At 42.5% G+C, this 14,421-nt stretch overlaps 1 protein-coding gene across 1 annotated transcript; it reads right to left on the bottom strand.

Moving 5' to 3' along the window:
• Window positions 1-7,564: 7,564 nt before the first annotated feature.
• Window positions 7,565-12,835, bottom strand: VMA21 (vacuolar ATPase assembly factor VMA21). Its single transcript, XM_027888376.1, has 3 exons — window positions 12,732-12,835; window positions 11,038-11,147; window positions 7,565-9,542 (listed from the first exon to the last, which is right to left on the bottom strand). Exons 1-3 carry the CDS (start codon window positions 12,785-12,787, stop codon window positions 9,400-9,402), a joined length of 309 nt encoding a protein of 102 aa, XP_027744177.1. The 5' UTR covers window positions 12,788-12,835; the 3' UTR covers window positions 7,565-9,399.
• Window positions 12,836-14,421: the final 1,586 nt, after the last annotated feature.

The following is a 14,421-nucleotide window of genomic DNA, read 5'->3' as shown; positions in this document are numbered from 1 at the left end:
AAAATCTCTCTTGGCCTACAGTCAATCACAGTATTTTTCTCTTCCAGCTGTCTGGAGATGGGGTGGGAGAAACTACATATTACCTGTCAAACTACAAAGACATTCCTTGCCTATTCATACAGCTTCCTAATACTTTTTGGCAGAATTGTCTCACCTAAGCTTCTGGTGCTTGCTGCACTTGCAACCATAATCCTAACTGAGTTGTAAGCCAGGAGTGTGAATTACCTTCTGGAGCCTTCAGTCTTTGAGTTCAACTCCCACTTTCTGCCATGGTGGAGTTTCTTCTTCCTCCCCTATGCTGTGTCTACTCAAAGTGATTTTCTCCATTAGAAAATGTGAAGTTCATGGTCTAGGTCGCTGTCATCCTTCATTCTTGCAGCTGCATGTTCTGTTAACCCTTTGCTGTACAGAGCACAGATCAGTCACATGCACTCCTGCAGGTTCATCAATCAAGAACTCCATTCACAGCAGCATAATTGCTGTGGAGAGTTCCAGGAAAGCAGAAGTGCTGCAAAATCTCCCAAACAGGAGATTTTAATAGGAATCCATAGTCTGGCCTTAGTCAGAGTTATACAAGAAGGGGCTTATAGTTCTGGCTGGACATGTCTATTGTGCAGCCTCTGTAATTACTGCCTGTCCCTCCCACCCTAGGGAAAGGTGAAGGCAAGGGATATGTGTGAAGTTTTTATGGTTTCTGGAAAATCAATTTCATCAGTCTTTTCTTAGTTAAGTACCAGTCATCTCAACATCTGCAGGGCAGTATTTCATGTGCAGTGTCCAAACAGGAACAAGTTGATGCAGACAGTGTGAAATTCTTTCTGGACAGCTTCTTCTTTTGCTGTACCTCTTCAGACTTCACTAAAAAGGAGTACTTGGATGCTCAGAAGACTTTTCTCAGTTTAAAAACCCATTGCAAAATCCACAGCTTTGCAGAGAAATTGGCTATTTTTATACAATGAATTGTACTGATAAGGCTCTCTCCTCTCAGCTACACCCCATTGTCCATCCACACCATGGAGCTGCAAGGCCATACCTCATTTTAGCTTTAAACAGGCTTTGCTGCATTAACATGGAACCAGCTCCAGCTAAGGTTCAGCTTCCAGCTAAGCCTTCTCACCACACTGGTGAGAGCAGCAACGCTGACTTGAAGTACCTGCACCCATCCTCACGTTCTACACTTCCTTCTCAGTTACACCAGTACCACCCTCTGTAGATTGTTTCAGTCAGAATGAAAATAGAGGGTGTTTTTATCCTAGATCAGTGTAGCATCTTGTACATCCTGACAGTCTCCATGTGCAGAATTAACAGGCCCAAAGACAAAGCATTACAGGTCTCTGCCTTCTGCTGTTTCTTCATGTATCAGAGCCACAAATCTTCTGGCATTACCATGAAGACTTACAAGCACACCAGTCTAGGATCACTCTAAATGTGGGAAATTAATTAAATCCAATGCTGTTTTCTTCACTTAGGGAGCAAACTTTGCAAAGCTCCTTAATGCCCAAAGAACAGTTTTACTGTGGCAAGGAATTTTCCTCTTGTGAACTCCATGTTCAAACAAGCTTCCTGGTGAGGTAAGCACAGGCTGTCTTTTCATACAAACACAAAACTCAAATTTAACTTATTAGCTGGGGGAGGAATATAGATGAGGGCTGGATGAATCTCATGAGTCATCATTTCTGTAGAATAAAAAGCAAGCTTGTCTCAAAAAAAATCAATTCACTTGTTTCTATTGTGTATTGCAGATAGAAGTGCTTAAATAATAGAAAGATTATAGAAACACTCCAACCAATTGTTCTAGAAAAAATGAAAAATAGCTTTTGGATTATAAAAGAATATTTTTTAAATACAGAAAAATAAAACATTTCAAATGAAACAATGTTTTGGGAGAGGGAGACAAATGCAGATTAGTCACGCTTGAATGTACTTTCCCAAACAATACACTGCTTAGAGCTAAGACTAAGACATGTACATACACCAAGGCATACATGGAGAATTAGGGTCTGTGGGCTGGTTTAATTCCTTTACCATTTGCTCACTGATGTATTCTCTCAGTCTCATGCCAACCCTTCCCCCAGATATTCTGCACCCTGACCACTGAACTCATTCCCAGCTCAACCTTTTGGGCAAATGAAGGGATGTGTTCTTGAAGTGTGAAGTAGGACGAGAGCACAGCACTAACACCACTGAAAGGATAATGGAATCACACGGTTCAAGTGCAGCCCCAGCCTTTTTTATTACTTTAAGATTTTAGAAGGAAATGATGAGGCAGAGAAAAGGTGTACCCGAGAGAAACCCAGGAAAGTCTAAAACCAGCTGAACAATGTCAAAGAAAGTGCTGAAACAGGGGTTTAATGGAATACTCAGAACTGAAAAAGAAGAAAAGCATGGGCTACAATGTGAGCTGCATAGGCTTTGAAGAGAATATCAAGCTATGCAAAATTAGGTAACAGTCCAAATAGCCACTGATTCAAGATCTCGCCCAGAAACAATCCCTAGAAAATCCCTGTGGATGGATGGAGGTGAATGGCAGATATTTTTGGCAGAGCAGTGGATCAAAAAATTCAAGTTGCAGTCCCTTCCCCCACCTGCCCTCCATTTCTGAACCTGGGATCTGCCACAGCAAAGCAAATCCCTTCACTCCTGAGAGGGCAGATGTGCTATTGCCCCAAGGCCAGGCCCAACGATCCCAGGGCTTATCCTGTACCAACTGCACTAAACTCCTCTCTACTTCCACTTCGGCATGTTTGCTGTGTTTGAGGCCCAATACCCCTTTACCCTGACACATCTTATTACACAGTCACTTCTTCAAGAGAGTGATCAACTCTCCCCGTGCACTCATAAAGACTGAGGATCACTGGATCCTACCTTATTCCCTGGGAATACATGCAAGAAGAGCAGGCAGTGCATGCCAAGGAAAGCACTACAGAGGGTGGTATCTGGATACTTAGTGGTACAATCTCTAGGAAGATTAAACACCCAAATGCAACACAACGAACCTGAGGATGCTGCCACACAGAGTATTCTGTGATATCCACGTTTTTTTTTTTTTTTTTTTTTGCACGAAGGGAATATGCAGGGTATTCTGAGGAGGAAAATCCATTGAAAACAGCACCAGAGTTTTATCCAAAAGCTCTTTTTTTTTGGCTAAAGAAGCTTAAATTTGTACCAAGTCTCAAAGGCACAGTTTAAGCAGAATTTTGTTTCCTGGGGAAGTATTACAAACAGATTGTGTTTTTCAAAGACTGTTAAATGATGGCTTTATACTGATTTCCCCATGCTAGGAATGCAAATGAGAAAATGAAGAGTCAATTGACATCCTGTTGCTGTTGGATAACTCTTCTTATCCACCTAAACCACTGTAGTCCTGGCACAGTTACCTCCAATACTTCATTTTCTGCATTTCAATTGTCATCTGATTTGGGACCAGTCCTTGTTTATTCTCCAAAAGCCACTATCACAGGCAAAAGGACTTCCTTATGATGTGAAGCCTCACCTGTTCTTCACAGGAACACAGAGCACACTGGCTTCTACAAACACAGCAATTCCTCTTATTGGTCAGTCAGTCTGCACAGGCATCTGAGTATGAACAAACTGCAGAGTTTGAACTGAAAGAAAATTGTCTTGGCAGAATTCAAGGAGACAAGACAAAATAAATTACTCTATCTGCTTTACTGGTCAATCAGTTCCCATATTATATCCACATACAGATGTGATCAACTTAACTTGTGCTTATGTAACCAGACATGTTATTGCATTGCTTCATCTTTGAGTAAAACTGTAGCAAATTAGTTCTGGTGCTGTGCAGAATTACCTGCTGTGATGAATTACCTGCTCACTCTTGGAACAAAGTCCATAAAAAGCACACACAACTCATTTATCCCATCAAATTGCAATTTGGACCATGCAGCTAGAGCACAGCTGACCCGAGGTAGAAAGTTCACAAGCCACTCAGCTCTGCTTCCAAATTAATCCCTTGCATAAGCTTGATATAAAGCAAACACAGCATTTTGGCATGGACAAGCTTCTTGACGAGCCGCATCCATCATGCATTCCCAAGGGACTTTCTAGTATTTCCTTACCAAAAGGCTCAATGTAGTTTTCTTTCAGAGCTGGAGAAGTGAAGGCAGCCTGGATCCCACTATGCCAATGCTACCCAGTGCACTCACATGTTCTTAAGATTTGTAATATGCTAAAATAAAACTACATTTGACTACAGAGTTGGACTATTCTGAATCTAATAAGCGATGACAACACAGAAACATGCTGCTATTCTGGTGTTGTTAATTACTCTGCCCAAGGCCCATGACAGATACCTGATACAGGAATTGTCTATAAAATTGGAAATTTTTTTCCTCTGACGTTACTGATGTCATGCCTCGGGTATCAGAGCTGATAGCACAAACAATTCTGCAAATACATGGGCAGGAAAGCAAAATCCCTATCAAGTGGTATAACCCCCTTATCTCTCCTTACAAAGCTCAACGTAATCTTAACTAGGGATCACAAGAGATGTCACACTACAGAAAATATTTGCTTCCAGAAGTGTTAACAGTTTAGAAATAAATGCTAGATAGGAAGAAAGGAACTGGCTTAACGTAATGTATCAGTCACCATCACGTAGACAGATGCCATTATAATTCAAATATAAAACCCAAGGTCCAGTTTTCACTTAGTAAAACTGGGAGCTATATTAAAGCCACTTAGCATTAAGACAGAGGACTTCTCTATTAAACACAGGCCACACAAAATTCAGTGTCTACCCAGGAAGTCTCAGGGATGTTCAGAAACAGTAATCAAAACACTTTCAACACCCAAATCATCAGAATCAACTTTGGTGTGGATTTTCTAGGGAGGGCACACTTTACACTTTAGAAAAAAACCACTGTATTGCAGACATAACACCAGCTTGTAAAGGAAAGTGCTATATCACAAAACTTCACATTCAGAATTATCCAATGCTTGCTAATTCTGTAGGAATTATTCTAGGAAAGGGCTTGTTTGAGAGCAAAGTGGGTTCTTCTATCTTCTCTTTCAGACATAAACCCACCTGCAGTCAAAGACTCATTCCCTTGAAATGAGCAGTATGAAGCATTCCAGCTGTGAAGCTAAACTTCCAGTTGATCTCCAACATCAGCAGAACCATGTTAATGACTCAAGCATGCTAAGAGAAACTGCATCTCGAGGATGAAAAACTGCAAAGGTATTAAATAGCTCCCAGTGGTGCCTGCAGCAGGGGCTCACACCCACAGCAGTGTTTGTTCTTAAACTGTGACTGCTGTTACTCTCACTCATAAATCATCCTTCAATTAAAAACAGTTTTAATTAATAGCATACCCCCTGTGTCTATGCCCTGGGCCATTTCCACTAAAACTATTAAACCATGCTGTGTCATATGCCAACTATAAGCATCAACAGCTTTTTTTTCCAGGCCTGTGAGTAGTTGGTACTGTTGTAAGAGCACAGTTGCAGGTAATCACCTGGTCACCCCTCGAAACACTGGGCACACAGGGGAGCCATCTTAGCAAGACCATGCCATCCAAAGCCAGTAGGACAAAGAGGGTTGTGAAGCGTGACAGCAAACCAGCACCAAGAAAACTCAGTCCCAAGCATTCAGCCAGCCAGTCACCAAACTCACTACTCAGCTTTCCCAGCTCTTCACCCTGGGCATCCCTCCCCACAAAGCTTCCCAGTCAGTATCCCTGCCTTTTGAAACAGGACATCCATTGGCTCTGTCTGTCTCTTCATTTCAGAACTGGGAGACCAGCATCTAAAAAAGCTGCTTTCTCCAGAAATCCACATGCATTTCCCCCATCCTTTTTCTTACTGCTTCAGGTTCAAACAGAACTCAATTCCCAAAAACTTACCTCCATCTCATCTTACTATACCTCAGCATTGTTACACAACACTGTGATTTGTTTCTCCTAACAAAGAGACTCAAGCTCTATGTCGCCATTTGAGAAATCCAGACACCCCAAACCATGCAGCAATTTCTTCTTGCAAGCCCCATTCAAGCACCTGAGGGCCTCCTCTTGCAGTGACACGGCAAGCACTGCTTTCTGTCAACTTGAACAAGCAGCTTCTGTGTTTCTGTTAAACTGACAGTTGATTGGAGTTAATGAAACAATAAAGTGGCAGTTGCTCTTTGGTATTTTTAAACAAAAATTTACACTCCAAGAGCTGGACCCTGCCCTGAAAGATGACTCAGAACCAGTAACAATCCTGGTTTGTACAAGACAAAGTGAGTAAGTGTGTCCCAGATCTCACACAGCAAAGCTGTCAACCTACAAATAACTTTAGCTGCAAGTTAAAAATAGAATTAGCTCACTAGTTTGTATGATTTACATTTAATATTTCAGATCAATGGTTTTGCATAATACCCTAGAAAGCAGTGGAATAAACACTTCCAAACAAAACATATGGTGCCTCAGTCATCACATCTCAAGCCATGCTAGCACATTCCAGCCCTCACCCCATCTCCCCAAATTGCTTCAAAGGACCCCTTCCTCCTCTTGCCCCATGGGCTGCAGTTCACCTAAATTTCATTCATCCCCGTATTAGGCTATTTTGTGGTAATACATGTCTGGCTCAGTTTGCTATTTAAGGGGTTTTTGCTTTCCCATCTCTTACTCATCCCCTGCCTGAGGCTCTCAGCACTCCCTGTCCCGCTGTGTGGGCTGTCAGAAGCCTAAGCACAGTTTCTTTAACTACAATAACAACTGAATACCATAATACAGCAGTCTAAAAGCCATCAAAATTGCAATGACATCAAACATTTTACTGTTCACCAAAGCACCGAGAACATAAATTTTTCCTCCAGCACACCTTCCCTTGCCCATCACAGCAATCAGGTAGCCAAGCCTGCCCTCTAGTTTGTCCTGCTGCCCTTGCAGCGTGGCAAAATCACAACCTTAACCTGCCATCAGCTTGAGAGAGAAAGTAACACCTTCTGGGAGGGTCAGTTTGTTGGGTTTGTGTCAGGTTGTTTTCTTGGGGTTTTATGTTTGGTTATTTTTAACGTTAAGTGAGACTTATTACTTGGCCCTCTCTGACAATGTAAAAAAAAAAAAAAAAACCAAACAGGTAGGCAGTGTTTTATTTTGTTTCAAATGTACCACCAAGACTGCTTCAAATTCATGTACCTTAATCAACGCTAGGGTATGACAAACAAGTCCTGTTAACAGCATCATCATCAACATCACCATTCATTCTAGAGATTTCCTACTCAGTGCTGGCAGGTAATAGTGATTTAAGTCAGGCATCCCTAAGCTCAGGCCAAAGCTGCTCACTTTCATGGGCTGTAAAAGCATAAAATAGATACAGAGCACAGAACCCAGCCAGTGAAGAACGACAGGTGTGCTCCCACTGAAATCAACAGCTCAGAGTTCTGTAACATTCAGTTTTTCTGTTACTGTCTTCCAGCACCAAGTAAACCTCAACATCCTTTTACCACAGGTTTAACTCTCCATTTATTCTCCCCTGTGAGCAGTGCCACGTATTTCTGTCACCCTGTGCTATGTATGAGCAGTATTAAATACACTATACAAAAACTGTTCAGCACACGTGCTTGTTTACTGGACCTTGTATTGCAGGGTAGTTCTTTATTAAAAGGAAGTATTTGCTCTACAACGCACAGTTCATACACTGGAGAATGGGAAGCCAATGTGCCCACGTACAAACTAACTTTGTGTTTCAAGTACTCAGATGATTCTTCAGTTTGCTGGCAGCAACTTGACAGCAGGGGTCTGGGTGAGGAAAGTTAACAAGTCAGAAGCAAAGTGTAAAAACTGATTTGCATTAGTGTGCCTTGGTGTCTAAGCCTGTGTACACCTGGCACTGGGGTGGATACGAGAGGATTGAGACGTGGGAACACATTCCTCAAGCCACTGGAGATAACAATTGTTGTCTCATTTATGCCTAGGTTTCACCATGGACACACGCAGCACCAAAACCATGCCAAGCCCCATGTTAAGCAAAACACTTCCAAAAAAAGGTTAAACTAATACAACAATCTGGAAAACTCAAATTAACAGAACAACCTCAAGCACAACAGCTTAACAGCCATTATCAGTGTTAGGAGAGTTTTATGCCTTGCTGGAACGTTAGGAGAATGTTTTATCCAGAGACTAAAAAGCTTGCTGTTAGCACAGAAGTGGAATGAAATTTGGGTTATCCTACAACACAAAAATCTCACTATGGTTTGACTACAGAAAGTTCTACACACAACCAAGGAAGAAAGAAAACAATCAACATATCGTATCATTTCACAGTGTACAAGTAAGTATTCATGAAGAGAAGGCAATTTTCTGTGTGGTCACTCCTGTGTTCTCTGCTTCATAAAGGACACCCTTTACAGATGGCTACAGCTTATTTCTCTTGCTCCTTCCCCTGCCATCCATTCCAGCAGCTTATAGCTGTTACTGACACTGCTTTACCACAGGAAACCCAGCTGCATCCTTTAGCAAATATCAAGGAGATACATACCTGTGTAAAGACATACAAAAAATATGCTATGCCCTTTCCTTTGCATCATCGAGATAAAGGAAATTGAACATTGAATTTTACACTGCAATAAAAAATATATTTGAAAACAAACAAAGGAATTGTATTTCACATTAGAAAGACATCACCTGAGTTCCTAAATAATTCTGTTTTTTGAAATTACTTCTAAACTAACTCAGAAATGTATTAATTACACCTGTCCCACTGAGCTGGTTTTGGCTGGGAGGGAGGTAATTTTCTTCATAATAGCTACCACGGGGCTATGGTCTGGATTTGTGCTGAAAACAAACACACTTGAGTGTGCAGCTTTTGCTTTACCTGTTAAACTGTCTTTATCTCAACCCATGATTTTTCTCACTTTGCTTTCCTGATTGCTCCACTCACCCCACGGGGAGGGCAGAGTGAGTGAGCAGCTGCATGGTGCTCAGTTGCTGGCTGGGGTTAAACAATAACTCCCACAAATCAGGAAACTATCCACAGCAAAGCGAAATTCCATCTTTTCCACTATAGTTGGACAGTAAATAGTGCAGCTTTTTTAACCAGCAATTTAATTCCTTGAAAATGTAATGCTTGCTTCATGCCAATATTATTTTAGGAGCAAGCCAGAGGGAAAAATAGCTACAGGAGTTTTCAAAAATATATAATTATTCCATTCTAATTGCAGGTGAAGACCTCCTCAGCCTGACGTAACAGAGGCTGGCTAAAGAACAACTTCCATCAACATCACAGAAAACACGGGTACATGGTCAGGATGAGCACAAGTCTTATTTCAACCACAACTGAGGCACCAGCCTCCTTTTCGTACATGTGTATTATACATTTTGAAGAATGCTTTTCCTTCAGCTCACAAAAAAACCCTTGATTTACAGTCTGTAGACACCGGGTGACATGATCTTCATTCTAGTCCTGTTTGCCTTCCCGCCACTGCCGCGAGCCCTCGTTCCAGGCTACATAAACAAAGAGAGCAAGTACCACGTGAACAGTAACCACAGCCACTATGGCAGCATAGAAATAGCTGTCTCTGTCGGACATCCCTAAGGAACCTGGGAAAACAAAGAGAGTAAAGAATATCAGTTATTAGGAACTGTTGACACGGCAAGTCACAATTCTACCTGAAGACCAAAGTTACAAGTGCTCGTGTATCAAAAGACTGAGCTCAACACGATTCGTAGGAAAGAATTCACCATGATAGTCAAAGGCCCTGAAACTACTTCTGGAACAAAGCAACACTACAGTATTCAATATTTCAGATAAAATACCCTGGATTTGATGTCAACAGCTTATCTACAACGTTTTCTGTTATTATCTTCCCGCACCAAAAAAACTGCAACATCCTTTTTACCTAACTTTGTTGTGGGGCAGGAAAATGAAGGGGCAGGGGGAGGGAGGAAGGGGGAAAATTCTGTAATTTATTTGCCACTGTAATAGGAGAAAATAGTAGAACAATTACATTTAGAGGACCGTTGCTTTCTATATTTAGACCATAAAACAGTAACTCCCCACCAGTTAAATTACATGAACACATCTCATATGAAATAAGCCTTCAAATATCGGAAGAGCAAGCACTGAAATACTGTTTCCCTTAATTAATTCAAGAAAACCCCAACAAAATCCCCCAAAGAGCAAACCAAAAACCACCTATTACAACACTCCAAAAATACCACCCTTCAAAGACAAGCTCAATCCTTTCAGTGCTGACAGATCTCGTCATTAACAGTGAAGTTAAGGCTCAGCTTGCTACACTTCAGATAAAAAAAAAAAGCTGAAAGGAATCTTGAAAGTTACTTAACAAGCTTTGAGCCTTCTATGTACTGCATACAGCAGTACACACCAAAGAGAAGTCTTGAAACAACTCAGTTTTATACTCACAAACTGCTCTTAAAAGTAGCTGTTTTCTCCCTCCCTCCTCCCCACTTCTGAAGGAGATAACTTCCTAGTACTGCAGGAGGAAAGTATTAAAGCCTTGCAGAATTGAGACTACAACATGGCTAGCTGTTCAAACAAACAGTTAAAATCTCTCTTCCTTCTTTTTTCTTCCCTCTTTTTTTTAAATTAAAAGAAAGTTCTACAAGCAACCACAGTCGATATCTGAAACTGCGTAGATGAATTAACTTATTTATACTTATAAGTACAGATGTTCTAAAAAGCAAAAAATGAACCCCATAAACAACATTATTCTGCCCTGAACACATGAATTGTTTGCAATGCCTGCAGGAAACATATCCTTGATGGTTCTGACAAAAGTCTGCTGTAGGTTGGTGTTAGATACCCTTTAGGTAAGGGCAACAATACGCTCTACACCATATACTATATAAGCCACTGTATAATAAACAGCAAACATTGGACTGCAGACCGCAGTGCAGGGAAGGATGCACTGAGCATTTACAGAATTTTCTGTGCTAATAAGACATTACAGAACCTTTTGTCTTCATAAGGAAACAAAACAGGAAGAAAAAAGTCGCTATTACAGGATTGTGCTTTTCCTCTTTTTTTTTTTTTTTTGTTAATAATAATGCTAATTGGCAGAAGCAGAATTACCTTCAAATACATAAGCCTTTGATGAAAAATATAGCCCAACAGGTAATGTAATCATTAGAGCTGTGAAGAACAGAAGCGTTCTTAAAGTTGATGTTAATGAACCCTCATTTCTGAAATAAATAAGAGAAGTTACACACAGAAGAAAGTCACAATATACATGCCTGAAACAGGACAAGAACTTGTCCCAAACCGAAGCAAATTACTTATCAAGAGTTGAGTAAATGTATTATTTGAAAGCAAAAGACTTGGAATATGCATTTGTTTGCTGCAATAAAAAATGAGAGTATTCAAAACGATGTCATAATTCTACCAGTCAGAACTCAAAAACAAGATTAAAAACAATCTTTAGATTTTTTTTTCCCTGTTACTGCTTTGCAAGCATTAACAACTTAGGGGAGTTATGTTAATGTGTTTATCAGTATACTATCACATAATTATTAAATATCAGACACATGCACTTGTCACATGACAGTTTCCTGCATTAAAACTTGCCAAGTTCCTTTATTTTATTATTTTTTAAATAACTACAAGTCCAGGAAAATGACAAATCCTACAGGCTGGGATATAGAAGGAAGTACACAGAATGACTTGAACATCTTACTACTGAAAGTTCATTTTTTTAACGTATTGTTCCTCTACTTAAGAATAATTTCTCAGCTTCCATTAAGAAAGCTGGAATAACTGTAGCAACACTCAGAACATAGAGCCAACACACCAAAACTTCTTTTGCCTTCACAGACCTAAACCCAGAGAAGGATTATGTTCTTGGTAAGGTCTCCCTGAACCTGATCTGCTAGAACAGGTATTGTGTTTACAGAACACCACACAAAGCTTGTTCTGTGTGTGCTTCATCCAGTTCTCACTCACTCTGCCTGGCTGACCACATCATTTTATGCTCAAGTAAACACGTCAGCCAGGCAATATCCTTCTGACTTTCAAAGACTAACTGATTCAAGGGCATGCGTTCGTAAGGGCTTTGAAACACAAATATGCACAAAAGCCAACTCGAGTCAGGGAAACGTAATTCTTAAAACTCCCGGGCACCTTCAAAGCATTTTTTTTTTTTTAAAAAAGTAGTTTCAAAAAGTTTTATGGAGACATATTTGTGCCATAGCCTATTAATTGAAATCACGTTTTAACCTTGACACTTCTTTCGGGAAAAAAAAAAGGGAAGTGGGGAAAAATATTCTCATCCTCTGACAGTCACGTGCAAGCCACGCACAGCTTTTCCTCTGCAGCCAACAGCACTTCCTGCTGGCCATGCACCGGTCATCTAGGCAGCATAAAAAAGGAACAGGCATTCGGAATCTTTTCCTTTGCTAGACTTTGCCTCGGGGTCTCGGGAGTGGCGAGCACAACCCCACTCAAAACTCCCCGAAGGAAATCAGAGACTCCTCCATCGGCACTTACCCACAGAAGAGAGTAAGATGACCTCCAGCTCATTACCAGAGTTAAAAAAACTCCACTGCTGACAAATACTTTTCTTACGCTGACATACTATCAGCGCTTTCCCTAGGCAGCACAAACATCCGTGGGTAAGCTCAGCTCAGCCCATCCCCGGTTCCCCCGGGAGGCCTCCTGGCAGTGCCGGGCGCGCTCCCCGCCCGCCGCGGCCTAGCGCGCAGCCCTCCCCGTGTCCCACCCCCCGTCCGTCCCGCCGCCATACCCTCCCCCCTGCCTGCCCCGGCACTCACGGCCTGAACTCGGCCACGGGCACGGCGCTCACGGGCCCGGGCCCGAACCGCTCCATGGCGGCCCCGCCGCCGCCTCAGCACCCGCGGGGGCCGCCGCGCCTGCGCGGAGGGGAGCGCCGCTGTCGCCATGGCAACCGCCGGGACGGCGCGGCCTAGCGGTGGGAGGTGGGAACTGCAGCGGCGGGGAAGCCCCGGGCAGGGAAGGGATGAGGGAGGGACAGGGGGATGGAGGGATGCAGGGATGGAGGGACAAATTGATTCAAGGATGAAGGAAGGCAGGGATACAGGGATATAGGCGGAAAGAGACGGGGAAGGAGGGACAAAGGAACGGAGGTACGAAGGGATGGATGGATGGATGGAGGAATGAAGGGATCGAGGGACAAAGGGACAGAAGGGACAGAGGGACAGAAGGATGGAGGGATGCAGGGACACAGGGATGGAGAGATGGAGGGACTGAGGGAAGAGGGGACGGAGCAATGGGGGGATGGAGAGCAGCCTGGGGTCTGAACCGTGGCAGCGGCTTCTGCTGGGCTTGAGCAGAGTTGACTCTACAGAGAAAAACCACCCTGTGCAGGTTCACTGCAGCGCTATCAGTGCCACTGTATGGGTGCTTTCCTTGAGGGGGATGGAGAGTGTCTGTGCACGGCAAAATTGCCATCGAAGGTCTTGGGTAAAGGTCAAGGCTCTCCAGCAAATGGCAGTGGTCTTGGAGCCACTAAAACCCATGGAATTGGCACACTTTGATGAACTCACCAGTACAAAACACTATAAATGAAATAACACAGGGCTAAGGCATTCACTAAAAGGAAACTGCAAATTGTCTCTATGTTGTCCTGTTAGGAGGAATCAAAATTCCTTCTCCACACAAATTTCTGGTCAAAATCTGAGAGAAACAGTTCCCAACATAACTAACAGGTGCTGGAAATGAGAGACCGAGGACTCAGGCAGATTTCACTCTTCTCTAGCTTGGTGGGCAATAATAATTTCCAAGGTGATATTCTGTTCAAGTTATTCATTTATGTTCCTGTTGAAGCGACCATGCTTAAACATTCATCAAAGGATGGACTTGCATTCAGCTTTTCAACAGAAGCCCAGAGTGTTACAGTTTCTGGTATGAAATCAGCCTCACTTGCAGGAGAACTAATTGGTAATACTCAATGAACAGCTTTTGCAGGAAACAAAGCCTTGCAAACTTCCAAACAAAAGCTCTGGAAGAAGTTGAATTGACCTTGCCATTTAATTGAACCTCACATACCACGGCAATAACATATTTGCCCCTTTTATGGTAAAACCATTTTTCTATCTTGCCACTTAGCCATGCCAAATCTTAATTGTGTGAGTCACTAACTCCACACGTGACTCCTTCCTCATGTTTTCCTGCAGTGTGCAGATATCCAGCATTCCTGCAGCCCGGCACGGTTGCCTCTGCCCTGCTTCTTGCCACATAGCACATGGCGCAGCACAGTGGCCTCTTCTTTCTCTCCTGGGCCAGCGTGGCATCCTGCTGCCCTGCAAGAGAAGAAATATGAGAAGGTTGTTTGACTTGCAACCAGTAAGACCACTTTGGTAGTTCCTACTGTGTGCTTTTCTCTCAGACCTTACTCATGAATGAGTTTCCTCTGCCTGGGCTGGAGGCAATGGACACTAAATTGCGCTGGCAGCTGTAGTGTATAAAGGTGGAAGGTAAGGA

Source organism: Empidonax traillii, unplaced genomic scaffold (assembly GCF_003031625.1).
Source record: "Empidonax traillii isolate 1590-97213 ecotype Southwest subspecies unplaced genomic scaffold, ASM303162v1 scaffold237:size1322474, whole genome shotgun sequence".
NCBI lineage: Eukaryota > Metazoa > Chordata > Aves > Passeriformes > Tyrannidae > Empidonax > Empidonax traillii.
Note: the sequence above shows the minus strand (reverse complement) of the source record. Positions and strands in the feature narration are given on the sequence as shown.

Excerpts from the sequence above, each read along its gene's own strand:
- VMA21 (XM_027888376.1), bottom strand. The coding sequence starts at position 12,787 with ATGGAGCGGTTCGGGCCCGGGCCCGTGAGCGCCGTGCCCGTGGCCGAG. Across the intron at positions 11,148-12,731 it reads CCCGTGGCCGAGTTCAGGCC|AAATGAGGGTTCATTAACAT; the intron begins GTGAGTGCCGGG and ends TATTTATTTCAG. Across the intron at positions 9,543-11,037 it reads AAAGGCTTATGTATTTGAAG|GTTCCTTAGGGATGTCCGAC; the intron begins GTAATTCTGCTT and ends TTGTTTTCCCAG.